Source organism: Perca flavescens, chromosome 24 (assembly GCF_004354835.1).
Source record: "Perca flavescens isolate YP-PL-M2 chromosome 24, PFLA_1.0, whole genome shotgun sequence".
NCBI lineage: Eukaryota > Metazoa > Chordata > Actinopteri > Perciformes > Percidae > Perca > Perca flavescens.
This window is the reverse complement of record NC_041354.1, coordinates 15405122-15431994: the sequence shown is the minus strand read 5'-3', so window position 1 is coordinate 15431994 and position 26873 is coordinate 15405122. Positions and strand designations below refer to the sequence as shown.

At 41.8% G+C, this 26873-nt stretch overlaps 3 protein-coding genes and 10 non-coding genes across 13 annotated transcripts in view; 11 read left to right on the top strand and 2 right to left on the bottom strand.

Annotated features, from left to right (window-relative positions):
• The window catches only part of LOC114550677 (zinc finger protein 2 homolog), a 393410-nt gene that overhangs the window by 230333 nt on the left and 136204 nt on the right, over positions 1–26873 (top strand). The gene's annotated exons all lie outside the window — the stretch shown is intronic.
• Positions 1–26873, bottom strand: part of LOC114550698 (coagulation factor XIII A chain) — a 144070-nt gene that overhangs the window by 23842 nt on the left and 93355 nt on the right. The gene's annotated exons all lie outside the window — the stretch shown is intronic.
• LOC114551236 (zinc finger protein 3 homolog) lies at positions 9536–18292 on the top strand. The gene is made up of 3 exons (XM_028572406.1): positions 9536–9550; positions 11553–11673; positions 15094–18292. Exons 1-3 carry the CDS (start codon positions 9536–9538, stop codon positions 16794–16796), a joined length of 1839 nt encoding a protein of 612 aa, XP_028428207.1. The 3' UTR covers positions 16797–18292.
• Positions 9700–9773, bottom strand: trnat-agu (transfer RNA threonine (anticodon AGU)). The gene has a single exon. It is a non-coding gene; the product is annotated as a tRNA-Thr (tRNA).
• On the top strand, positions 21440–21512 carry trnak-cuu (transfer RNA lysine (anticodon CUU)). The gene has a single exon. It is a non-coding gene; the product is annotated as a tRNA-Lys (tRNA).
• trnat-ugu (transfer RNA threonine (anticodon UGU)) lies at positions 21755–21828 on the top strand. Its single transcript has one exon. It is a non-coding gene; the product is annotated as a tRNA-Thr (tRNA).
• trnak-cuu (transfer RNA lysine (anticodon CUU)) lies at positions 22383–22457 on the top strand. The gene has a single exon. It is a non-coding gene; the product is annotated as a tRNA-Lys (tRNA).
• Positions 22702–22775, top strand: trnat-agu (transfer RNA threonine (anticodon AGU)). The gene has a single exon. It is a non-coding gene; the product is annotated as a tRNA-Thr (tRNA).
• trnat-agu (transfer RNA threonine (anticodon AGU)) lies at positions 23634–23707 on the top strand. The gene has a single exon. It is a non-coding gene; the product is annotated as a tRNA-Thr (tRNA).
• trnat-agu (transfer RNA threonine (anticodon AGU)) lies at positions 24559–24632 on the top strand. Its single transcript has one exon. It is a non-coding gene; the product is annotated as a tRNA-Thr (tRNA).
• On the top strand, positions 25146–25218 carry trnak-cuu (transfer RNA lysine (anticodon CUU)). The gene has a single exon. It is a non-coding gene; the product is annotated as a tRNA-Lys (tRNA).
• On the top strand, positions 25461–25534 carry trnat-agu (transfer RNA threonine (anticodon AGU)). Its single transcript has one exon. It is a non-coding gene; the product is annotated as a tRNA-Thr (tRNA).
• trnak-cuu (transfer RNA lysine (anticodon CUU)) lies at positions 26070–26143 on the top strand. The gene has a single exon. It is a non-coding gene; the product is annotated as a tRNA-Lys (tRNA).

The window sequence follows — 26873 nt, the reverse complement described above, 5'->3', positions numbered from 1 at the left end:
TGATGATGAGATCGACTTCAGCATCAGTTTATATACACACATTACTTCCCCTTTTCTCACACACACACACACACACACACACACACACACACACACACACACACACACACACACACACACACACACACAACGTGACCTCAACCAAAACAGACACTCTGACCTGTAACTGGTCAGCAGTGACATTAAACATTAACATTTTTCAACCTGGACCCTATTTTACTATGTTTTTGTGTCTAAGTGACTGATAGGAAAAACAATCTCAGAAATTGGTCCAGTATTAAGCATGAATGCTGTAACCGGTTGCCACAGACCAAGCTGCAATGTAACCCTATGGGGCAAATGTGCATCGTCAGAAATAGGCCTTTTTAAACCTCTTTAAGACCTGTTTAACCAGAAACAGCTCTGAAGTCACTAGTACTAAACCTACCAGACTCCATTTATAAAAGCAATACTTTAAGTGTGTATAGAGACACCATATTTCCACATGTAAATTGGTAAATTATGTGTTAATGTCAACCACAACTAGAGTTGTGATGGTTGGAAAAGTGGAAAGACGACCCAACACAGATTATTACAGTTTTATTTTGTTTGTCGACTTTGAATGAAGTATGCGAAAATTACTGTTTATTTACATGGAGTCTGGTGGCTTTAGCGAACACGATTTCGCGGATGTTTTTAAGTTAAAAAAGTAATTTTACTCTTTAACAGAAAGGTTGACCTCCTTAGAAATCCTTTCAATAATGTTCTTAAACACTTAAAATAATAATCTGAGCCTGTCAGTGGCAAAAAGAGCAACTTTGTGAACATAAATACAAGCTGGACAATTGCCCTATTAACTTACATTGTAACTTGTTTCGCTGCTGCCTACTGCTTAAAGGTATAGCGGAGGATTTTCTTTTTCCGGGTGGATCATCAAGACTATTGGTCCTCCTGGTTGTCAATCATTCTGGTGATATGTTTACGTAAGGCCGTTGTACGTGCACGTCCCTAGCTTTCAGGTGTATATGTGTTGTGAGCTTGAGCTATGGTTTCAGCCATTCATTGAAGCATTGAAGCTTTTGGAAGAATATTTCACACGCTGGCGTGCACTAAAAGCACAGGTTGGGCTTCCCACAGGTTGGGCCTCAGTCGTGAAGTTTCTACTCCACAGGTAAAGTTTGGCATGCTATTTGGAGAAATCCATTTAAAATCACTGCTAGTAAAAGTTGATGTAAGCTATGATTAGCGATGCTAGCCCTGGCACAAGTCACGCACCGCGCACACACGGTAAACATCTTAATTTGTGAAAAAGTGCAATCTTCTTTTGGAAAGTAGGCTTGTATGAGCCATGCCGACAGCAACTTGTAAACAGTGCACTCTCGTGCACACGTTTAATAGGCGTTCCCTCTCCGGAGCAGGCAGAGTGTTGCGCATGTGCATTTTTTCAAAAAGTACAGAGGGCGGTTCTTTTCTAAAATTCGGGAAAATCCTCCACAATACCTTTAATACTGGACCGATGTCAAAGATTGTTGTTCTCATCAGTCACTTAGACACAAAAACATAGAAAAATAGGTTGAAAAGAAAAAATAGGGTTGAAAAAAAAACGGTAGTTACAGGGGTGTCAAACTCAATTTCAATGGGCAACACTGGAAAAAGAATTGAGTTTGACACGTCCTTCAAAGGGTAACTTTGTTTTCTTTTCAACCTGGGCCCTATTTTCTCGTGTTTGTGTCTAAGTGACTGATTGGAACATTAAGACAATGTGGTGCCCCTGGGCACTATACCTCAAAGTGCCCCCCAATCACCCCTGTCCACTACCCCCTTTACCCATGCTGTCATCCTGTCAAAAATATCAGACATAATCAAGGGGATTTCTCAAATGTAATTTACTAACTTATCCAGATCCATACATGTAGGCATATGAGCAGTGAGCACTATATTCAAATGTCTCAATTCAAAATGTCTATCAATTCAAAAAGCCAAAATCAATACTATATATTGCAGCATTGTGGGTCAGTCAAATATGTATTTTTCCGACTTTATTTCACGGGCCCTGAAAGCACCTCCTCTGATTGGTCAAAAACGTTCAAAAGTATCATGGGAAAGCTAAAACTGCTTTCGCCTCACAGCTAACGACAATAAAATGACCTAAAATGAATGAGATATGGACAAAAGACTATCAGTATTAGAGCTAAGAATATGGATTTATTGCACAAAGTCCTCTGAAAGAAATACGAGTTCTACATTCATCATTATGATAACATTTTTTTGGGGGGGGTTAAACTGTCCACTTTTGATTATTGTTAACCCCCCGCCCCATCCCCCAAATGATACATTTGCGCGTACCTGTGGACCAACTCAACTCTGACAGAGTGGGGAGGGGGAGTGATAGTGGTCATGTAATATTGATTTATTTATAATTTATTATTATTATTATTATTATTGTGAAATTAGTGTTCATAAACGACCAATGTATGGTCTTTAAACAATTTCAAATGAATAATATAACAATTTACAGAAATATTGTTAAAGCTTGTGTCAGTGGTTGTGAATGGTTGGTGCTCCTGGGCGCTGGCCCAAGTGCCCTTATGGATAATCCGAGCCTGACAACAATCTTACAAATTGGTCCAGTATAAGGCCAAACTGCTGCAGCTGCAAAAACAAGCTAAAATGTAACGTTAATGGGCAATTACGCACCTTCAAACAGCACTTTTTAGTGGACGGAAATTGATGGTGAACATTTGCCCCGGAGGGTTACATCGCAGCCCAGTTAACGGCTGCTGGTTACAGCTAATAATAATAAACTAATATGACATGATGCATGTTTTTGAAACACCATCGAGCCACATTGACCAACATTAAAATACTCTAACATGTGTTCAATAGTGGTACAAACAGAATATAATATTCTATAATAATAAATTCTGCATAATGACAACTTTTGAGACTTACTCAGGAGTATTTTTGGACTGTGGTATATCTACGTTTTCTTCAGTAAAGGATCTGAGTACTTCTTCTTCTTGGGGATAAACTTTGTTTGTTGGCAGCAATCTTAAATGAGCTCAGAGTGTTGATGGAGTCTGGTCTCTAAACTCTGACTGCTGCTTAAACACGATGACAAAAACATGAGGGACACAAAAAATATTCAAACTCAAAGTAAGTCTGCGTCTCATTTCTGGACATTCTGTGTTTTCCGTCACGCAGAAAACAAGTGATTTGAACTTTCTGCATTTCAGATTCAGATGCTTTTCTTTTTACTTCACGATATGTAATCAGTTAACAGTTTTTTGATTCCAGACATTAACATGTACTGTATATATCATCATGTGTAAGACAGATGTGGATGTTAGAGACCCTTCATGGTGCCAGGGTTAGAGGTTTAGTTAAAAAGATGAACTGTAATGTTTCCTCTGCAGGAACTTTCTCTGACCTCGACCGCCGGGCTGTCAGGTTATCGTGACCCGCCGCTGCTGATTGGTCAGGGGACTATATGTTCCACTTCCTGTTTGCTGACTGGCATCTCTGGACTCGGCAACAAAAGGGATTAAGAAAATATGACACGAAGAGAAGCCGACAGAGAATACCAGACAAGATTAGGTTTCTTACTCATTTGGGTTTCAAACCGGCAACAGGACGATTTCTAAAGGCCTGCTACAGAGAAATACATTTGCGCTTTTATGCATTTGGTGTCAGAGCAGGCCTGCTGCCCTCTGGCCAAACAAGACTTTTCCCCATAGACTTACATCACGAAAGAGATATCTGTAAATCAGTGGATGCAATTTTTTCTAGCCTTACAACCGCCGCAAAATGATGAATGAATTTTTTATAGTTTTATTTAGTTTGTCGACTTTGAATAAGGTATATTTTACAATGCTAACATTTTGCAGATGTTTTTATGTTTAAAAAAAGGATCTTACTCTTTAACAGAAAGGTTGACCTCCCTAGAAATCCTTTTCCATAATGTGGAACCCTTTAAAGGGCAATTTTGTTTTCTTTTCAACATGGACCCTATTTTCCTATGTTTCTGTGTGCAAGGCACTGATGGGAACAACAATCTTTGGCATTGGTCCAGTATTAGGCCAGACTGCCACAGCCACGAAACAAGCTAAAACGGGAAAATTGCGCACCTTCAAACAATACTTTTTAGTGGATGGAAACTGATGGTGAACATTTGCCCCGGATGGTTACATCGCAGCCCGGTTCACGTCTGCCGGTTGCAGCCTTCTCGCTCAATACTGGACCAATTTCATAGACTTGGTCTTGGTTTTGTCACAGGTTTCAGAGAAGATGGCGCACCCAAATCCAGAGGCATTAGCCAGTGGCAGCTTGAGGATTCAATAAACTATAATCCATACAACAAAAAGAGTCCTGAAGATATCAGGCAAATAAGTTCCAAACGTCGAGGAAGTCAGAAACAGGAATTCCCAAAATACCAGGAAAACCAAGACCAATGGAGGTAGACTACACATATGCACACACTCACGGAATACAATACAATGATCTGACACAAGACAAAGACAACACAGGTGAAACAAGAAACAGGTGACACGAGGCCTCAGGAACAGGTGAAACACATCAGGGCGGGGCAGGCCATCACAAAGGTGGGAAAACACAAGGCAGGAAGTAAAGACAAGACAAGGGAGAAAAACGGACTACCAAAATAAAACAGGAAACAGAAACATCCACAACCATGACAGTTTTTCTCATTAGTCGCTTAGATGATAGTCGTTGTTTAGTCGTTTTAATAAACTCTACATAAAATAATATGACACGATGCAGTGTCTCCGTGAACCATCACCTTATCGTGGTGGAGAGGTTTGTGTGTCTCTGTGAACCTGAGGGCTGTGTTGTCTGGAGCTTTGTGCTCCTGGTAGGGTCTCCCAAGGCAAAGTGGTCTCAGGTGAGGGGCCAGACAAAGAATGGTTCAAAAACCCCAATGAATAAGCCAGGCAGAGATGGAGTGACCCTGCCCGGAGGAAGCCCGGGGCCCCCGTCTGGAGCCAGGCCCAGACGGCGGGCTCGTCGGCAAGCGCCTGGTGGCCGGGTTTGCCACGGAGCCCGGCCGGGCACAGCCCGAACAAGCTACGTGGCTCCCATCTCTCCAGCCCATGGGCCCACCACCTGTGGGAGGAACCGTTGGGGTCGGGTGCGATGCCACATGGGTGGCAGTGAAGGTCAGGGGCCTCGACGGACCAGACCCGGGCGGCAGACACCTCTCTGTGGGGGAAGGAGCCGGAACTGGTGCAGGAGGTGGAGCGCTACCGGTTAGATCTGGTGGGGCTTACCTCTACGCACAGTCTTGGTTCTGGAACCATACTCCTGGATAGGGGTTGGACTCTTTTCTTCTCCGGAGTTGCCCAGGGTGTGAGGCGCCGGGCGGGGGTGGGGATACTCACAAGCCCCCGGCTGAGCGCCGCTGTGTTGGAGTTTACCCCGGTGGACGAGAGGGTCGCCTCCCTACGCCTGCGGGTTGTGGGGGGGAAAACTCTGACTGTTGTTTGTGCATATGCACCAAACAGGAGTTCGGAGTATTCGGCCTTCTTGGAGACCTTGACTGGAGTCCTGCATGGGGCTCCAGTGGGGGACTCCATTGTTCTGCTGGGGGACTTCAACGCGCACGTGGGCAATGATGGAGACACCTGGAGAGCCGTGATTGGGAGGAACGGCCTCCCTGATCTAAACCAGAGTGGTTGTTTGTTGTTGAACTTCTGTGCTAGTCGTGGATTGTCTATAACGAACACCATGTTCGAACATAGGGATGCTCATAAGTGTACCTGGTACCAGAGCACCCTAGGCCGAAGGTCAATGATCGATTTCATAATCGTTTCATCTGATCTGAGGCTGTATGTTTTGGACACTCGGGTGAAGAGAGGGGCAGAGCTGTCAACCGATCACCATCTGGTGGTGAGTTAGGTCAGAGGGTGGGGGAAGACTCTGGACAGACCTGGTAAGCCCAAACGTGTAGTGCGGGTAAATTGGGAACGTCTGGAGGAGGCCCCTGTCCAACAGACTTTCAACTCACACCTCCGGCGGAGCTTTTCGTGCATCCCTGTGGAGGCTGGGGGCATTGAACCCGAGTGGACAATGTTCAAAGTTTCCATTGCTGAAGCTGCGGCGAGGAGCTGTGGTCTTAGGGTCTTAGGTGCCTCAAGGGGCGGTAACCCACGAACACCATGGTGGACACCGGTGGTCAGGGAAGCCGTCCGACTGAAGAAGGAGTCTTTCCGGGATATGTTATCCCGGAGGACTCTGGAGGCAGTTGCAGGGCACCGAGGGGAAAGAGGCAAAGCAGCGGGTGTGGGAGAAGTTTGGAGAAGACATGGAGAAGGACTTTCGGTCGGCACCAAAGTGCTTCTGGAAAACTGTTCGCCACCTCAGGGGGGGGCGGGGAACCATCCAAGCTGTGTACAGTAAGGATGGGACACTGTTGACCTCAACTGAGGAGGTAATAGGGCGGTGGAAGGAGCACTTTGAGGAACTCCTGAATCCGACTAATACGCCCTCTATGTTAGAGGCAGAGCTGGAGGATAATGGGGGATTGTCGTCGATTTCCCAGGCGGAAGTCACTGATGTAGTCAAACAACTACACAGTGGCAAAGCCCCGGGGATTGATGAGATCCGTCCAGAAATGCTCAAGGCTCTGGGTGTGGAGGGGCTGTCCTGGTTGACACGCCTCTTCAATATTGCGTGAAAGTCTGAGACAGTGCCAAAGGAGTGGCAGACTGGGGTGGTGGTTCCCCTTTTTAAAAAGGGGGACCAGAGGGTGTGTGCCAATTATAGGGGTATCACACTTCTCAGCCTCCCTGGTAAAGTCTACTCCAAGGTGCTGGAAAGGAGGGTTCGGCCGATAGTCGAACCTCGGGTTGAGGAGGAACAATGCGGATTCCGTCCTGGTTGTGGAACAACGGACCAGCTCTTCACTCTCGCAAGGATTCTGGAGGGAGCCTGGGAGTATGCCCAACCGGTCTACATGTGTTTTGTGGATTTGGAGAAGGCGTATGACCGGGTCCCCCGGGAGATACTGTGGGAGGTGCTGCGGGAGTATGGGGTGAGGGGTCTCTACCAGGGCCATCCAATCTCTGTATGACCAAAGTGAGAGCTGTGTCCGGGTTCTCGTAGTAAGTCGGACTCGTTTCAGGTGAGGGTTGGCCTCCGCCAGGGCTGCGCTTTGTCACCAATCCTGTTTGTAATATTTATGGACAGGATATCGAGGCGTAGTCGGGGTGGGGAGGGGTTGCAGTTTGGTGGGCTGGGGATTTCATCACTGCTCTTTGCAGATGATGTGGTCCTGATGGCATCATCGGCCTGCGACCTTCAGCACTCACTGGATCGGTTCGCAACCGAGTGTGAAGCGGTTGGGATGAGGATCAGCACCTCTAAATCTGAGGCCATGGTTCTCAGCAGGAAACCGATGGAATGCCTTCTCCAGGTAGGGAATGAGTCCTTACCCCAAGTGAAGGAGTTCAAGTACCTTGGGGTTTTGTTCGTGAGTGAGGGGACAATGGAGCGGGAGATTGGTCGGAGAATCGGCGCAGTGGGTGCAGTATTGCATTCAATCTATCGCACCGTTGTGACAAAAAGAGAGGTTAGCCAGAAGGCAAAGCTCTCGATCTACCGGTCAGTTTTCGTTCCTGCCCTCACCTATGGTCATGAAGGCTGGGTCATGACCGAAAGAACGAGATCCAGGGTACAAGCAGCCGAAATGGGTTTCCTCATGAGGGTGGCTGGCGTCTCCCTTAGAGATAGGGTGAGAAGCTCAGTCATCCGTGAGGAGCTCGGAGTACAGCCGCTGCTCCTTTGCGTTGAAAGGAGCCAGTTGAGGTGGTTCGGGCATCTGGTAAGGATGCCCCCTGGGCGCCTCCCTAGGGAGGTGTTCCAGGCACGTCCAGCTGGGAGGAGGCCTCGCGGAAGACCCAGGACTAGGTGGAGGGATTATATCTCCAACCTGGCCTGGGAACGCTTCGGGATCCCCCAGTCGGAGCTGGTTAATGTTGCTCGGGAAAGGGAAGTTTGGGGTCCCCTGCTGGAGCTGCTCCCCCCGCGACCCGACACCGGATAAGCGGACGAAGATGGATGGATGGATGGATGGACACGATGCAGTACTAATCTAATCTAATCTGAATTAGGCACACATATGGCCACATTGCCGAACATTCAAATTCTCTAACATGTATTCATTAGTGGTAAAAACAGAATATAATATTCTATAGTGATAAAACAGTTTGAAAAAAGCCATTCTGCATTATGAGAACTTTTGAAATTTTAAGGACATTTTGTTGATAATACCTCTGTATTTTTAGTTAAGTAACATTTCAGGAGTATTTCAAAACTTTGATTTTGTTTGTTGGCAGCTGAATAATCTTAAATGAGCTCAGAGTGTTAATGGAGTCTGGTCTCGAAACTCTGACTGCTGCTTTAACACAATGACAAAAACATGAGAGACACAAAAAATATTCAGCTGAAAGTAAATGTTTTTCTGCGTCTGATTTCTGGACATTCTGTGTTTTCCATCACGCAGAAAACAAGTGATTTAAGTTCTGTACTCGTGTTTGATGTTGAGACACGGCATTTTCCATTATTGCACAACTTTCGGCATTTCAGATTTAAATATTGTCTTATTAATTCACAACATTTAATCAGTTTTTTTAATTTCAACATGTATATCATCATGTGTAACACAGATGTGAATGTGAAAGATCCTTCATGCTCTCAGGGTTAGAGGTTTAGTTAAAAAGATGAACTGATATTTTGGAAAGCTGTTTCCTCTGACCTCGACCGCCAGGCTGTCAGGTCAACGTGACACGCCGCTGCTGATTGGTCAGGGGAACAATGTTCCACTTCCTGTTTTCTGACTGACATCTCTGAACTCAGCAAGGGATTAAGAAATATTGTGAAATACTTAGTTTCAGAGCAGGCCTCCATGCGCCAGGCTTTGAAGCAAATTGAACGTAAACTCTCTCCCTTATTACAGTTTTTTCCAATTGCTAAAACACAGTTTTGCGAACTAGGCTGGTTTTCATCAAAATACTTAAAAACACCTTCACCCAACATGGGGCTTGAACCCACGACCCTGAGATTAACAGTCTCTACCGACTGAGCTAGCCGGGCTAATTTTGCACAGAGTTTAGTTGCTTTGCTAACTTTGGACCCATTGTCTCGTTGTAGCTGTAGCTCGTTAGCCGACAGGTAGTCCTTTCTAAAGAGTTATTCTGTCTTTGTAGCCCTTCCAGAATCTTAGGAATCCGACCGGGAAAAGGTGGACTGTTCTGAGACTTTGCAAAATAATTCCAGAGCGATTGCACTTCTAGAATGTTAATAACTTTAAATAAATTTGAAGCTGCAGTATTAGAATGTCAGGTAAAGGTTCTAGAATTTTAAGATGCGGTTCAAGAGTGTAACGTTACAATTCTAGAATGTTAAGTTACAGTTCTAGAATGTTAAGATGTGCTAGTTATTCTAGACTGTTTTCAATTTTGCTGTTCTAGAGTGTTAAGTACAGTTCTAGAATTTTAAAATGTGGCATTACATTGTCAAGTTGAAGTTCTAGAATTTTACGATGTGGTTCAAGATTGTAACATGTTAAAGAACAGCCTCAACAGTCCTTTGTGTCAACTTTTTTCCATTTGCTACCAGGGTAGCATACTTGTACCATACTGTGTAGCATGGGGATAGGGTAAACGTGCAGATGGAATGCAAAGAGGGGTAATCTCTGCAACAACAAGGTGCTGCTGGGATTTGAACCCAGGATCTCCTGTTTACTAGACAGGCACTTTCACCAACTAAGCCACAGCACCTCCATGTTTATTTCTGTAATATTAAACCTTCCATTGTCTTACACCTTGTATAAGCTGTATAATTTACTGGCTGATTGAAACATTCTAACATATCTAAGATTTTGCTGAGGTTTGCAGTGTTAAAGTCCCCAAGAGCAATGATAAGCTATTCTGGATATTTCCCTCCATGTTAGTTAACTGGTCAGTCAGGTGTTGTAATACCTCACTAACCCAGTCCTGAACTCAAAGATTCCCTCTTTTAACACAATTCAAAAAACCACACACCCAAACTGCAAAATACCTCATATATCCTGCAAAATGAAGCACCGCAACCAAAACTACATATAGCATTATCAAAATCAAACTTTTGCACCAAATGGCACACACTTCACGCATATTACCAGGTTTTTGTCTAACCAACTAAACATTGTTGGGCATAATGCAAAGCACTCTCATCTTGAGTATGCTTAGCCATAATACTAAAATAGTTCAAATTGGAGAAAATTCTTCAGATTGTTCACATGCACAGAAATATTTGCAGATACATACACATGCTGTTGAAACATTTATTTTTGTATTTTTCACCAAACAAGTCAAGTGCACGGCAGATATATTTACATTGCACTGAACAAAAATATGCTCACAAAAATTAGTAAACTGAAAAAGAAAATTGCAGAAAAAATTTGCTAAAAAAATACATACAAAAATACATCTGTGGTCTTTTCATAGTGATTACTTCCTGATTGAAGTGGTAACAATAAACCATTGAGGTGTTTGGCGAGGTGGCACATATACTGGCCAATTAGCTCATGTAGTGTAATTCTGAATGGCAGTGTTTTGACATGGCAAACATGTGACTTTATGTCCGACTGTTGTTTCCTGTGCTGAGAATTGTGTTCAGTGCATTTAAGAAGTGCTATTTTGGATTGCAAAATGTGTGTAAAGCAGAAAATGTGTTGACTTGGGAACACGGTTTTGCTCTCTGTGTGTCAGTTTAAATAATTGTGCTATGCATGTCATTTGAGTGTGTTTCAGCAATTGGGAAAAACTGTAAATATAAAACAGCAGCTGTAGTTCCACCAACCTGCCACTGTGTGTCGCTGTTTTACCGCCATGTGTTCAGGGGCTCTGCTGAAAGAGAGAAGAGTTAAAACAACAAAAGCGACTGAAATAAGATGATACCTTTAATTATTTGTACACAAATGTGCTTTGTATGTGTTTCTGTTATAAAAGGCCCGACTGCCTATTGTTAATTTAAGCAGAAATTGCCCGTTCTGTCATTTAGAAAAAGCAGATTCACCAAATTCAGTAATCACTTTGAACACATTAGTGGAAAAAGTTCACCACTCGACAGATGTGACTCGGACTATATATCCAGTTTGACCATTGTAGTCAGCATCCACAGCATTTCGTTATTCCAGCTTCATGTTAACTTTTACAACCAGTTCTCAGCAGTTATTCCTCATAATCAGCTACCGAAATAAAGCGGGGGGACGGGACAGGAGCAGAGGAGCTTTAAATGCCTTCAGACCGACCTTGGGAAACTAAGGGAGGCAGATGTGCATCCTAACTGCTGCTGTTTTTAAACACAAGTTTGAATATAAAGCCGTCAGTTGAAAGCGGAACGAAAAGCGCCCGCCCTTCCACTGTCGGAACTTAAACAGTGTGACACCCAGCGGAAGTAAACAACACAAGCGCCCCGTAGCGTTAGCTTCATGTTCGTGTTGAGTGAGCTGGAGGAGACTGTATTTTAGCCATAGTGCAGCTAATTCTTTCGGCTGTATTTAAGCAACAATGTAGAAATATGAAGAAATATTCCGAGTTTTTGAAAAGACTATCGCCGAGTACGAGGAGGAGATCCACCGTCAGCGTAGACAGTTGGATATCGTTTGGAAACCCGAAATACAGTTACACAGGATAGGTGTGTATGCACTTTATTGTTGTATTAATGGTTACAAAAGCAGATGTCCCACTTTACGATCCAACACGTTTTCCATGTTAGGGGGATACAGCTAACACTAACATGAAAAAAAACGTAGTCATATTTTCATATTGTGTTGTTGTTAAACTTGATAAAAAAAATAAAAACAAAACGTGGTTAAAGAGCGGTGATGTTAAATCACCTGTTTCACGTATCCTAAGGTGCCGTCTATGCGCTGGATTTGTTCTTAGCAGGGGGTTTAGCTGGCCAACATTAGTCATATTTTCTTTGTAAAGAATACAGGGAGTGATAAGCCTTGCTTCAGTTTTGGCTTGTAAAGCTATAGTCCTAACCAAACTTTTGCCAAGAAAAGCAAAGGCTGAGTTTTCTTGATATCACCAACCTTGATATGTCTGCAACAACAAAGTAATGGTCATACAGAGAGAAAATATGATCTGAGGTGCACATTTCAAAATGTGCCGTGTATCTGGAATTAGTCATTAACTATATAAAAGATATGCTGGTAGGATAAATAGTCTGAGGAATAGTCTCCCGGTTTCACGATTATCAGGATCAGAGTTTCGTTTAGGATTTTTTTTTTTTAGCAGTCGGGGCAGGTCTGTCCGAACAGCAACCCCCCCCCCCCATTTCATTACCCTATTCAATATTGTTGTATATAATTGTAATAAAACAATACTATTTCTCATCCTATTTCATGGTACAACTGGTTTTCCTAACAAATTGGGCCTAGGCCTAATATCATATCATTGTGCAAATTTACTTAATGTATACCTAGTCCTAGGTCAGGGGTCATGATCATTTAAAAGGTAACGGCGACTATTGTGCGTCTGCCCTATTTCTGATACCGTTGCGGAAGAAATGTTGCCATGGCGCACCGCCACATTAAAATCAACACAGAGGAAACACTAAGGATTATTATGCATTCATTAATTTCACAACACTACTAATATGCATTCATGTGAACATGCTGTAGATTTTAATGTGTTCTTTTTTGATGCCCTTTGAAACAGTGATAACACAGTTATAGTTTGAATGTTTACAAAATGACTAAATGATCAATCGCTTACCTTTTTTATTTAAATTAATCTGAAAAGAGGGGACTCAGTCACAGCTAGGGCTGGGCACCAAATGTCAATACTTTTATGACACACACACACACACACACAGAGAGGTGCGGACGGAGTAAACTACGTCGTTGATACTGCAGTTTTGTTGAAGTCACAGTGAGTCACGGCAATGACGATTAAATAGTTTCAAGCGTGGTTACAGTTTTTCTAAACGCAGACAGCGTTTGCTGCGAAATGATTTTAATGGAGAGGCAAAAGCGTTCACGGGGCTGTTGACGTTACACTTCCACTTAGACAAGCAGGCACAATGGTGGTCTCTCTGCCCTGATGGCTGACTGACAGGCTGAGCTTGTAAGACAAGGCACTTTTATTAATGTTAGTGTTACCAGAATTTTTTTTAATTTTGATTACTGTTTTGATTCACAATTAAGGTGGAAAATAAAAGCTTTGTGTTTAATGTATTTTTGTTGATGTTGAAATGAATTTTAAAACGTATGGTATCGAAAAAAGTATCGTTAGGAACCGGCATCGAGACTGAGTTATCGAAATTGGCGCCAGGTCATGTTTGAAAGACGCTGTCCTGTAGCTTACTAATGAATGTGAAAGTGGGGAATGACTGAAAAAGTTTGAGAACCACTGCTTTAATGCCAATTAAAGGATGCCATGGTTAATAGCGTTGAATGCAGCACTAGATCTAGTAAGAAAAGTACAACAAGTCCTTTGTCTTAAGCGTTTAGAAGGTAATTTGTCATTTTCACCAGTGCTCTCTCTGTGCTTTGATGCACTCTAAATCCTGACTACAAATTCTCAAATAAATTATTGTTGTATAGAAAGTCACATAAATGATTAGCACCTACCTTTTCAATGATCTTGGAGAGAAAGGGAAGATTTTACCAGAGTAACGCATTCCACTAGATCAACTATTGACAATATCATCACAAACATTCGAAACACTAAGCTAGAATTTGGAGTTGTGTTATCTGATATTACTGAGAATTTCCCAATTGTACTATTTCTAAATTTTGCTAGTAATATTAAATTACCATGGAGAAAAACAAAAACTAAAGTACTAAATGAAAGAACCCTGCAACAACATGGGAAACAGTCTATAACTGCAATGATCCTGACACTGCATATGACAACCTAATAAATGAGATTACAAACTGTATTTGTTGTACCATCCCTAGAGAAGAATGCTGTATGCAGTGCTACTGGTCACAACCCCTGGCTTACAAAGGGTATCTTAAAATCTATCCTGCATAAAAACAAACTAACCCAAGAGCTATGAACATGGAATACACCAGTTATATGAATAAACTTACACATATAATAAGGAAAAGTAAATGTAACCACTATACATACGGTACAGGCCAAAAGTTTGGACACACCTTTTCATTAAATGCTTTTCCTTTTTATTTTCATGACTATTTACATTGTAGATTCTCACTGAAGGCATCAAAACTATGAATGAACACATATGGAATTATGTACTTAACAAAAAAGTGTTAAATAACTGAAAACGTCTTATATTTTAGATTCTTCAAAGTAGCCACCCTTTGCTTTTTTATTAATAAGGGAAAAAATGCCACTAATTAACCCTGACAAGGCACACCTGTGAAGTGAAAAAAAGGTGACTACCTTATGAAGCTCATTGAGAGAACACCAAGGGTTTGCAGAGTTATCAAAATAATTAATATTTAGTAATTGCGAGTTACTCGAGGAATCATTTCAGCTCTAGTACAAGCACTGTCTATTTTTAGAATTTCACCAAAACGCCATGATAACTATCTGAATAAAGGCTTTTTAATTTTCTTGCCAGCAAGAGTGCCTTGGACCTTTTCTTCTTTTTCTGGTCCCCAAATGGTTGATGAAGGTGTCCCTCATGGATCAATTTTAGGACCCATCCCATTTATTTTGCAAATAAATGTTTTTCCAGCTCAGCATTGTCATGCTCCTTTTTATGCTGATGACACCAACTTCTTCATGATCGGCCCCACCATAAAAACAAGGCCTTGTCCAGGTTACAATCTGCTTTTAATGATCTTCAGACTTTACTGTTTAATGTAAATATTGTTATCAACACTGCGAGTTATATGAAAAGGTCAGAGGTCCTGATTGTTCCCATAAAAAGGTACATCTGGACGGTACCGTTTTTGTTTTGTTTGTTGGGGGGGCGAAGGGGGTAAATCCTCTCGGTGGACTCTTTTCAATGCAGTACAGTGCATGTGTCAACATGTCCCTGTATCATACAGAGTTGAATATGCACACTGTTACACCCCTCGTTAGCATGAAGTCAGTTTTTCCACATTGTGTGTTTCTGTGTTTCCTGCAGATGTCCCGCACCTGTTGGTGGTTAAAGAAGAATTTCCCCTTGAGCAGCAGGAGTGGAGCTCCAGTGTGGACCAGGATCAGCCAGAGCCCCCACATATTAGAGAGAAACTATGGACCACTCAGGAGGGAGAGAAGCTTCAAGAGCTGGAGGAGGCTGACCAGCTGATCACCAATTTCCCATTTACTCTTGTCCCTGCGAAGAAGGAAGATAATGAAGAGAAACCTCAGTTCTTACAGCTTCATCAAGGACAAACTGAACAAATTAAAAGAGAAGCTGATGGAGAGGACTGTGTAGGACCAGAACAAGCCATGAACTCAGATCCAGATCCACATTTACACCCAGATACTGATGACAAGTCTGGAGACTCTTCCGAATCTAAGAATAATGGCAGTGATTCTTGGAAAGAAAGCAATGTATGCCTGTCAAGTTTAAACTCTCTGAAACATAAAGTTTCTCAGAGTGATGAAGCATTTAACAACAATCACCTGACGGTCCACAGAAGTCATACAGGAGAGGAACATTTTACAGAAGGAGGCGGTCTGAGCCCACACACAATGGTTCATACAGGGCTACACATGGGAGTAAATCAGCAGGACCCGGAGCCACCACACCTTAAAGAGGAACAGGAGGAACTCCAGATCAGTCAGGACAGAGAGCACCTTCAAGGGCGGAAGGGGGCTGATATCACCAAGTTTCCAATAACTCTTGTCTCTGTGAGGAGTGAAGATGATGAAGAGAGACCTCCGTTCTCACAGATTAATCAAAGACAAACTGAACCGATGAAAACAGAAGCTGATGGAGAGGACTGTGGAGGACCAGAACCAGCCATGAACTCAGATCCAGATACACATTTACAACCAGATACTGATGATGAGACTGGAGACTCTTCTGAACCTGGGACTGATAACAGTGCTGATTGGAAGGAAACCAGAGAACCTCAGTCAGGTTTAAACTCTATGAAAAATAATGAAGTCCCTATCAGTGATTCGAGATTTAGTGCTGGTGAGAATCCATTTAGCTGCTCTGAGTGTGGGAAAAGATTTGGCAGCAAGACAAGTCTGAAGAGACACATGATGACTCATACAGGAGAGAAACCATTTAGCTGCTCTGTCTGTCAGAAAACTTTTATAGCGAGTGGAAGTTTAAAGACACACATGAGAATTCACACAGGAGAGAAACCATTTAGCTGCTCAGTCTGTAAGAGAGCTTTTATGGACAGAAGACATTTAAAGAGTCACATGAGAAGTCACACAGGAGAGAAACCATTTAGCTGCTCAGTCTGTAAGAAAGCTTTTACAGTGAATGGAAGTTTAAAGGCACACATGAGAATCCACACAGGAGAGAAACCATTTAGCTGCTCAGTCTGTAATAAAGCTTTTACGGACAGCAGACATTTAAAGAGTCACATGAGAAGTCACACAGGAGAGAAACCATATAGCTGCTCAGTCTGTAAGAAAGCCTTTACAGTGAGTGGACACTTACAGAAACACATACGAATCCACACAGGAGAGAAACCATTTAGCTGCTCAGTCTGTAAGAAAGCTTTTACAGAGAATGGAAGTTTAAAGAGACACATGAGAATCCACACAGGAGAGAAACCATTTAACTGCTCAGTGTGTAAGAAAGCTTTTAAACAGAAAGGGGGTTTACATAGACACATGATAACTCACACAGGAGAGAAACTATTAAGCAGTGTGGAGTGAAGCTCCGTCAGGGTTAAACCCTCTGAAAATGAATGAATTATCTAAAGGTGATATGAGATGTAATAATCTGTGGCTCCTTAAAAAGACATAAAAGCCTAAAATCCCATAATTTTAAATTTAAGCTTTAAAACGTCTGTCGTTACAAGTCTTATAAATTGATTTAATTGTAAAGGTAATGTTACTGTTGAGCTCTATGATACTCCAAAGATTAACTTGTCAATTGTTGCAACTTAATGTGGACTTGGAAATGAAACAAAAAATCTTTGTAACCCCAGCCCTTTTCAAAATGGCAGCTGATCTGTAGTCACAAGGAGCAGTTACACAACTCAGTCTCCCAGCAGACGCTCAGTCTTGACACCTAAGTGTGGAGTGCTGTGACATCGGCAACACTTACGCAGCATTGAATGCCAAGGTGCCCTTGAGCAAGGCACCGAACCCCCAACTGCTCGGAGCTCCTTCAATTGGACTTTAATCTAGTTCAAAAATGGTTTTATTTTAACAAACACCTATTGAATAGAAAGAAATCATACACTATGTTGTTTTGCACTAGACCTAATTCTTTGCCTATATCGTAATGCTGGTATATTAGTTTTCTTGATAAAACAGCTTTAACAATAGTTGAAGAGTACAAATATCTTGGTCTTTGGCTTGATAACAAGCTCTCCTTCACTAAAATAACTCATTTGATACTTCCAATAATTGATTATGCCGATACCATATACGGGAATACCACAGATTCAAATCTTCGTCCAATTTCTGTACTTTACAATAGTCTTTGCAGATTTGTGCTTAGATGTTCTTATAGAACTCATCATGGCCAAATGTATGAGTCTTTGAACTGGCTGGCTCCCAAGTCAAGAATGCAATTCCACTGGTTACTACTTATTTTTAAGTGTATTCATTTCCATTTCCCTCCTTATTTGAAATGTCTTTAGTTCCTTTTAATACACAGTACAATTTAAGGCATATGAATCAGCTCTTCTTTTATGTACCCAGAATTAACAAAGAAGTAGGTCGTTGTGCATTTAAATTTAAAGCACCATCAGACTGGAACAATCTTTCTCGTTCGCTCAGATCCATAACTTCCTTTTATGTTTTCAAATGATCTCTTTTTACCTATTTTCAAACATCCTGTTCCTGTTTCTGATACTTCTTGTTTTTCTCATATACTGTATATGTTTGCAGTTATGTACCTGCATGTGATAGTGAAGTGCATAAATATATTTATACCTTGTTTCTGTAACTGCATTTTCACAGATGGCTCACTGATTGACTTTGATTTTGGTATGGGCTAAAGGAAGGGATTAGGTTTGTGGGAGCATTGTTAGTGAGTGCGTGTCTATAAATGTGAATGTTGTTGTATTTAAATGTTTGTTATTGTCTAGTGTTGTATTTACTTTAATGATGATTCTCCATCTTGATGTTTTCTTTTGTATCTTAAAGGACCCCCTCGAAAATGAGATGGTGCATATCAAGGGGTTATCCTTGAAAATAAATTAAAAAAAAAAAATAATCAGCGGTCCACGCTAGCTTCTTTCAAGCTACAAACACATTCGATTAGCATGAAAACATATCCCAGAGAACGATCGGGTGGGTACACATCTGTTATTAACCCCTAGGTTCATTTTGCACCGGCATTGTCCTTTAAAATCAATTAAAATGAGCTCCACATTTACCATCTGCAACATTTAGGTTTTAAATGCATACGTAGCCTAGTTATATATTATTTTGAAATGAAAGTTTACTGTTATAAAATTTAGTAATTTGTGTTTGTTACAATAACATTTACTAAAGATTTTTAAGGCAAGACATATACACATATACTTGTAAATATTCATCTACTTTAAAGGTATTTCACACTGTTCCTTAAGGTCTCCTAATTGGGTATGTAACATTTGTTGGGCAGAAAATGTCCCGGTTGATATTTTATGGGTCCTTATGCATCCCTGTGTTTTGGCCCTATTTGGAACGACAGCTTTTCTTCCAAATATGGTATGCTCATGAATATTTAGATGAGCTGTGCGCTGATTGGTTGAGCAAACCACACACACACACACACACACACACACACACACACACACACACACACACACACACACACACAGACACGTAGCTACACGCACACACACACACACACACACACAGGGCTACACAAAGAGACATAGCTACACACACACACACACAAACAGCTACACACACACCCACACACACACACAGAGCTACACACACACACACAGACACCCACACAGACACACAGAGCTACACACACACACACACACACACACAGAGCTACACAGAGACACAGAGCTACACACACACACACACACACACACACTCTGTGACATGCCCGGGTGCAGCCTTGACTTTAGCGCGCCTAAAACAGCGGAGACAAAATGCTAAGTTTCGACTGACACTTTTATTACAACTAGTGTTGTTGTAACGTTACCCTTGGAACCTCCACCAAAGAATCCCAACTCACCCTGTAGCTATTCAGCATGGGGAAATTTAGCGGAGAGTGAATCCCTGCAGGCACGTCCTCTGTGCCGCTGCGTTAGATCCAAACTCCAACTCCATTGTCCGATATACTCGTCCTAACCACTTTTCTCTGGGCCAGTATTCCATTGTACAGCCTGGAACACTGCATTTACGATGTGGTTCATTTCCAATATCCTTGAAAAACTTCAAAACTGTCTTTCTTCTTCCTAAAGTACACAGGGCAGCTCGTGTCGGAGATCCTGACAGAGCTCCAGCTCATATAGCGGGTCTGTGAAGGGGGAGAGGCCGACCGGGAAGGCATCAAACCCGGCCGGCAGCCGCCTGCTGTCCCGGCAGATTGTGGAGCTCTTGAAGTCCGACGATGTCTTACCAAATTTGCAATTAGCCATAAGTTTTCGTAAAACAGCCCATATTTGAGCTCTACATAGTTGATTTCTCACATAAAAAAGTCTCAGAAGTGAATTTAGTGATGGAATATCAGAGATCTGCGTGACCTAGATTCAAAAGACTAAGCTGACCTCAGGTCAGTAGAGTAGCTTATGCAAATGTTGGGGTGTGACAAAGACTAGGAGTAGAGGAGTTGACGTCAACTTTTAGCTTTGTTGCGATTCGCCCGTTTTCAGCGGCAGTTTCAAATTGTGAGATTTGCAGAGGAAAGAGATGTCAATGGGATTTAGAGGTCCTATGTATGTCCTATTTACCCTCCAAACTGTCATTTTTCAACTATGAGAAGGTAAAATCGGTTTTGCATTCTATCACCCCTTTAATAATAAGGTAGCCTAGTTTTTTTTGAATAACAGGTCCCTCTCATGTTATTGTAAGGACTCTCAAGTGTTCTGCATGTATTAAATGAAGCTAGTCATGGGTTAACATAATGACTACCTTAATTTCTCTCTCTCTCTGAAATCTTAGTTTTTGCGCTGTAAAAAATTAAAGCATTTTACACTGCGATGGCCGAGTGGTTCACAGCGATTCGAAGCCTTAACATCATCAAGATTTTCTGAGAATGAATTTTGAGCTCTTGAAGTAAGCTTTGATTTCAGAATTGGTTGCCGTGCAGAAAAAATCTTCCAAATTAATAGTGCAACAATTAACAAACACACAAAAAAACATGTGTATCATACAGTCTGTGTTTTGTTCCGGTGCCGCCTGCTGTTATATAGAGTATGCCAGTTTGAAGAGGTGGGTTTAGACAGAATTTCAATGTGGGGAGAAAGACAGTGGAATGGCTTGCGGGATTGACGAATTCATGTGACACATCAGAGGAAGGACATCTCATCCCGTCCCGTCCCGTCTCTCCTTCGCGTCCTCTGTAAAACAGACTAAGATGGAAGGAAGGAAAGAAAGTGGAGGAACCAGGGATGCTATTTAAGGAGTGAGATGCAGCCTCTGTGTTTCTCTCCTCCCCCGTTCTGGTGTCGGTGTGCTTGATTGCAGGAGTGGAGCCAGCTGTGCGGGAGTCAGGAGTCCAGCTGCACCTCGTCAGCCATCAGCCTCTGATTATTACACCTGGTGTCTCCTGTAGCTCGGTGTCAGATCGGAGACAAGACTTTGCTGTCAGTCTCGTTTCTTCTTCGTTGTGTATCATTCACTAAACCCCGTCTCTAATGTCAGTAATCCGCTGGGGAAGTTTCATGCTCATATCTGTTTGTATGAGCACCTTAAAGTGATGGTTCGGAGTAATTTCACCATAGGGTCCTTTGCACCATGACCTTGAGCTAAACACCCCCCCATAAGCTTTTTTTTCACCTGTAAAATTCTAGAACTTTAACCTGACAATGTAATGCAACATTTTAAAATTCTAGAACTGTACTTAACACTCTAGAACTGTAACTTAACATTCTAGAATTTGAACGTTACACTTGTGAACCGCATCTTAAAATTCTACAGACTTTACCTGACATTCTAATACTGCAACTTCAAATTCTAGAACTGTTATTAAAATTCTAGAAGTGCAATCGCTCTGGAATTATTTTGCAAAGTCTCAGAAACAGTCCACCTTTTCCCGGTCGGATTCCTAAGATTCTGGAAGGGCTACAAAGACAGAAGAACTCTTTAGAAAGGACTACCTGTCGGCTAACGAGCTACAGCTACGACGAGACGATGGGTCCAAAGTTAGCAAAGCAACTAAAATCTGTGCAAAATTAGCCCGGCTAGCTCAGTCGGAAGAGCATGAGACTCTTAATCTCAGGGTCGTGGGTTCGAGCCCCACGTTGGGCGAAGGTGTTTTTAAAAGAGGGGATCTCTGATTTCAGGACTGTGTTAGTGAGGTGTTACATCACCTGACTGACCAGTTAACTAACATGGAAGGAAATATCCACAATAGTTTATCATTGCTCTTGGGGAGTTTAACACTGCAAACCTCAGCAAAATCTTAGAATGTATCCATCAGCCAGTACATTATACAGCTTATACAAGGTGTAAGACAATGGAAGGTTTAATATTACTGAAATAAACACGGAGGTGCTGGGGCTTAGTTGGTGAAAGTGCCTGTCTTGTAAACAGGAGATCCTGGGTTCAAATCCCAGCAGCACCTTGTTGTTGCAGAGATTACCCCTCTTTACATTCTATCTGCACGTTTACCCTATCCCCATGCTACACAGTATGGTACAAGTATGCTACCCTGGTAGCAAATGGAAAAAGTTGACACAAAGGACTGCTGAGGCTGTTCTTAACACTTTACAATCTTGAACCACATCGTAAAATTCTAGAACTTTAACCTGACAATGTAATGCAACATTTTAAAATTCTAGAACTGTACTTAACACTCTAGAACAGCAATTTAACAGTCTAGAATAACTAGCGCATCTTAACATTCTAGAACTGTAACTTAACATTCTAGAATTTGCAATCGCTTCTGGAATTATTTTAAAAAGTACAGACTTTCAGACACTAATACTGCCTTTTCAAATTCTAGAACTGTTATTAAAATTCTAAGCAATTCTGGAATTACGGGCTACAAAGAAACAACAGAAGAACTCTTTAGAGGGCTAAGATTCAGGACTACCTGAAAGGTTAACGAGCTAACAGCTACTGACTTAAGACGATGGGTCCAAAGTTAGCAAAGCAACTAAAATCTGTGCAAAATTAGCCCGGCTAGCTCAGTCGGAAGAGCATGAGACTCTTAATCTCAGGGTCGTGGGGGTTCGAGCCCCACGTTGGGCGCAAAGGTGTTTTTAAAAGAGGGGATCTCTGATTTCAGGACTGGGTTAGTGAGGTGTTACAACACCTGACTGACCAGTTAACTAACATGGAAGGAAATATCCACAATAGTTTATCATTGCTCTTGGGGAGTTTAACACTGCAAACCTCAGCAAAATCTTAGAATGTATCCATCAGCCAGTACATTATACAGCTTATACAAGGTGTAAGACAATGGAAGGTTTAATATTACAGAAATAAACACAGAGGTGCTGTGGCTTAGTTGGTGAAAGTGCCTGTCTAGTAAACAGGAGATCCTGGGTTCAAATCCCAGCAGCACCTTGTTGTTGCAGAGAATTACCCCTCTTTGCATTCCATCTGCACGTTTACCCTATCCCCATGCTACACAGTATGGTACAAGTATGCTACCCTGATAGCAAATGGAAAAAGTTGACACAAAGGACTGTTGAGGCTGTTCTTTAACACGTTACAATCTTGAACCACATCGTAAAAATTCTAGAACTTCAACCTGACAATGTAATGCAACATTTTAAAATTCTAGAACTGTACTTAACACTCTAGAACAGCAATTTAACAGTCTAGAATAACTATCTTAACATCTTCAAATTCTAGAACTGTTATTAAAATTCTAGACTTTGCAATCTGCTCAAATTGGAATTGTTTTTGCAAAGTCTCAGAACAGTCGCCCTTTTCCCGGTCGGATTCCTAAGATTCTGAACGGGCTACAAAGACAGAAGAACTCTTTAGAAAGGACTACCTGTCTAGGTTAACGAGCTACAGCTAGAACTGTAACTTAACATTCTAGAAGACGATGGGTCCAAAGTAAAATTCTACAGACAACTAAAATCTGTGCAAAATTAGCCTGGCTAGCTCAGTCGGAAGAGCATGAGACTCTTAATCTCAGGGATTCGTGGGTTCTGGAGCCCCACAGAAGGCGAAAGTGTTTTTAAAAGGGGATCTCTGATTTCAGGACTGGGTTAGTGATGGGTGTTACAACACCTGACTGACCAGTTAACTAACATGGAAGGAAATATCCACAATAGTTTATCATTGTTCTTGGGGAGTTTAACACTGCAAACCTCAGCAAAATCTTAGAATGTATCCATCAGCCAGTACATTATACAGCTTATACAAGGTGTAAGACAATGGAAGGTTTAATATTACAGAAATAAACACAGAGGTGCTGTGGCTTAGTTGGTGAAAGTGCCTGTCTAGTAAACAGGAGATCCTGGGTTCAAATCCCAGCAGCACCTTGTTGTTGCAGAGATTACCCCTCTTTGCATTCCATCTGCACGTTTACCCTATCCCCATGCTACACAGTATGGTACAAGTATGCTACCCTGATAGCAAATGGAAAAAGTTGACACAAAGGACTGTTGAGGCTGTTCTTTAACACGTTACAATCTTGAACCACATCGTAAAATTCTAGAACTTCAACCTGACAATGTAATGCAACATTTTAAAATTCTAGAACTGTACTTAACACTCTAGAACAGCAATTTAACAGTCTAGAATAACTAGCGCATCTTAACATTCTAGAATCTTCAAATTCTAGAACTGTTATTAAAATTCTAGAAGTGCAATCGCTTCTGGAATTATTTTGCAAAGTCTCAGAACAGTCGCTGTTTTCCCGGTCGGATTCCTAAGATTCTGGACGGGCTACAAAGACAGAAGAACTCTTTAGAAAGGACTACCTGTCGGTTAACGAGCTACATTCTAGAACTGACGAGACGATGGGTCCAAAGTTAGTGAACCTCAACTAAAAAAATTGCCAAAATTGGGCTAGCTCAGTCGGAAGAGCATGAGACTCTTAATCTCAGGGTCGGTGGGTTCCTAAGAGCCCCACGTTACAAAGACAGAAGGTGTTTTTAAAAGAGGGGATCTCTGATTTCAGGACTGGGTTAGTGAGGTGTTACAACACCTGACTGACCAGTTAACTAACATGGAAGGAAATATCCACAATAGTTTATCATTGCTCTTGGGGAGGAGTTTAACACTGCAAACCTCAGCAAAATCTTAGAATGTATCCATCAGCCAGTACATTATACAGCTTATACAAGGTGTAAGACAATGGAAGGTTTAATATTACAGAAATAAACACAGAGGTGCTGTGGCTTAGTTGGTGAAAGTGCCTGTCTAGTAAACAGGAGATCCTGGGTTCAAATCCCAGCAGCACCTTGTTGTTGTTGCAGAGATTACCCCTCTTTGCATTCCATCTGCACGTTTACCCTATCCCCATGCTACACAGTATGGTACAAGTATGCTACCCTGATAGCAAATGGAAAAAGTTGACACAAAGGACTGTTGAGGCTGTTCTTTAACACGTTACAATCTTGAACCACATCGTAAAATTCTAGAACTTCAACCTGACAATGTAATGCAACATTTTAAAATTCTAGAACTGTACTTAACACTCTAGAACAGCAATTTAACAGTCTAGAATAACTTAACATTCTAGAATCTTCAAATTCTAGAACTGTTATTAAAATTCTAGAAGTGCAATCGCTCTGGAATTATTTTGCAAAGTCTCAGAACAGTCGCCAGTTTTCCCGGTCGGATTCCTAAGATTCTGGACGGGCTACAAAAGACAGAAGAACTCTTTAGAAAGGACTACCTGTCGGTTAACGAGCTACAGCTACGACGAGACGATGGGTCCAAAGTTAGCGAAGCAACAAAATCTGTGCAAAATTAGCCCGGCTAGCTCAGTCGGAAGAGCATGAGACTCTTAATCTCAGGGTCGTGGGTTCGAGCCCCACGTTGGGCGAAGGTGTTTTTAAAAGAGGGGATCTCTGATTTCAGGACTGGGTTAGTGAGGTGTTACAACACCTGACTGACCAGTTAACTAACATGGAAGGAAATATCCACAATAGTTTATCATTGCTCTTGGGGAGTTTAACACTGCAAACCTCAGCAAAATCTTAGAATGTATCCATCAGCCAGTACATTATACAGCTTATACAAGGTGTAAGACAATGGAAGGTTTAATATTACAGAAATAAACACAGAGGTGCTGTGGCTTAGTTGGTGAAAGTGCCTGTCTAGTAAACAGGAGATCCTGGGTTCAAATCCCAGCAGCACCTTGTTGTTGCAGAGATTACCCCTCTTTGCATTCCATCTGCACGTTTACCCTATCCCCATGCTACACAGTATGGTACAAGTATGCTACCCTGATAGCAAATGGAAAAAGTTGACACAAAGGACTGTTGAGGCTGTTCTTTAACACGTTACAATCTTGAACCACATCGTAAAATTCTAGAACTTCAACCTGACAATGTAATGCAACATTTTAAAATTCTAGAACTGTACTTAACACTCTAGAACAGCAATTTAACAGTCTAGAATAACTAGCGCATCTTAACATTCTAGAACTGTAACTTAACATTCATCTTCAAATTCTAGAACTGTTATTAAAATTCTAGAAGTGCAATCGCTCTGGAATTATTTTGCAAAGTCTCAGAACAGTCGCCCTTTTCCCGGTCGGATTCCTAAGATTCTGGACGGGCTACAAAGACAGAAGAACTCTTTAGAAAGGACTACCTGTCGGTTAACGAGCTACAGCTACGACGAGACGATGGGTCCAAAGTTAGCGAAGCAACTAAAATCTGTGCAAAGTTAGCCCGGCTAGCTCAGTCGGAAGAGCATGAGACTCTTAATCTCAGGGTCGTGGGGTTCGAGCCCCACGTTGGGCGAAGGTGTTTTTAAAGGGGATCTCTGATTTCAGGACTGGGTTAGTGGTGTGTTACAACACCTGACTGACCAGTTAACTAACATGGAAGGAAATATCCACAATAGTTTATCATTGCTCTTGGGGAGTTTAACACTGCAAACCTCAGCAAAATCTTAGAATGTATCCATCAGCCAGTACATTATACAGCTTATACAAGGTGTAAGACAATGGAAGGTTTAATATTACAGAAATAAACACAGAGGTGCTGTGGCTTAGTTTGTGTGAAAGTGCCTGTCTAGTAAACAGGAGATCCTGGGTTCAAATCCCAGCAGCACCTTGTTGTTGCAGAGATTACCCCTCTTTGCATTCCATCTGCACGTTTACCCTATCCCCATGCTACACAGTATGGTACAAGTATGCTACCCTGATAGCAAATGGAAAAAGTTGACACAAAGGACTGTTGAGGCTGTTCTTTAACACGTTACAATCTTGAACCACATCGTAAAATTCTAGAACTTCAACCTGACAATGTAATGCAACATTTTAAAATTCTAGAACTGTACTTAACACTCTAGAACAGCAATTTAACAGTCTAGAATAACTAGCGCATCTTCAAATTCTAGAACTGTTATTAAAATTCTAGAAGTGCAATCGCTCTGGAATTATTTTGCAAAGTCTCAGAACAGTCGCCCTTTTTCCCGGTCGGATTCCTAAGATTCTGGACGGGCTACAAAGACAGAAGAACTCTTTAG

Coding starts and splice junctions, on each gene's coding strand:
- LOC114551236 (XM_028572406.1), top strand. Junction 11,674..15,093: donor AATACAGTTACACAGGATAG/GTGTGTATGCAC, acceptor TGTTTCCTGCAG/ATGTCCCGCACCTGTTGGTG.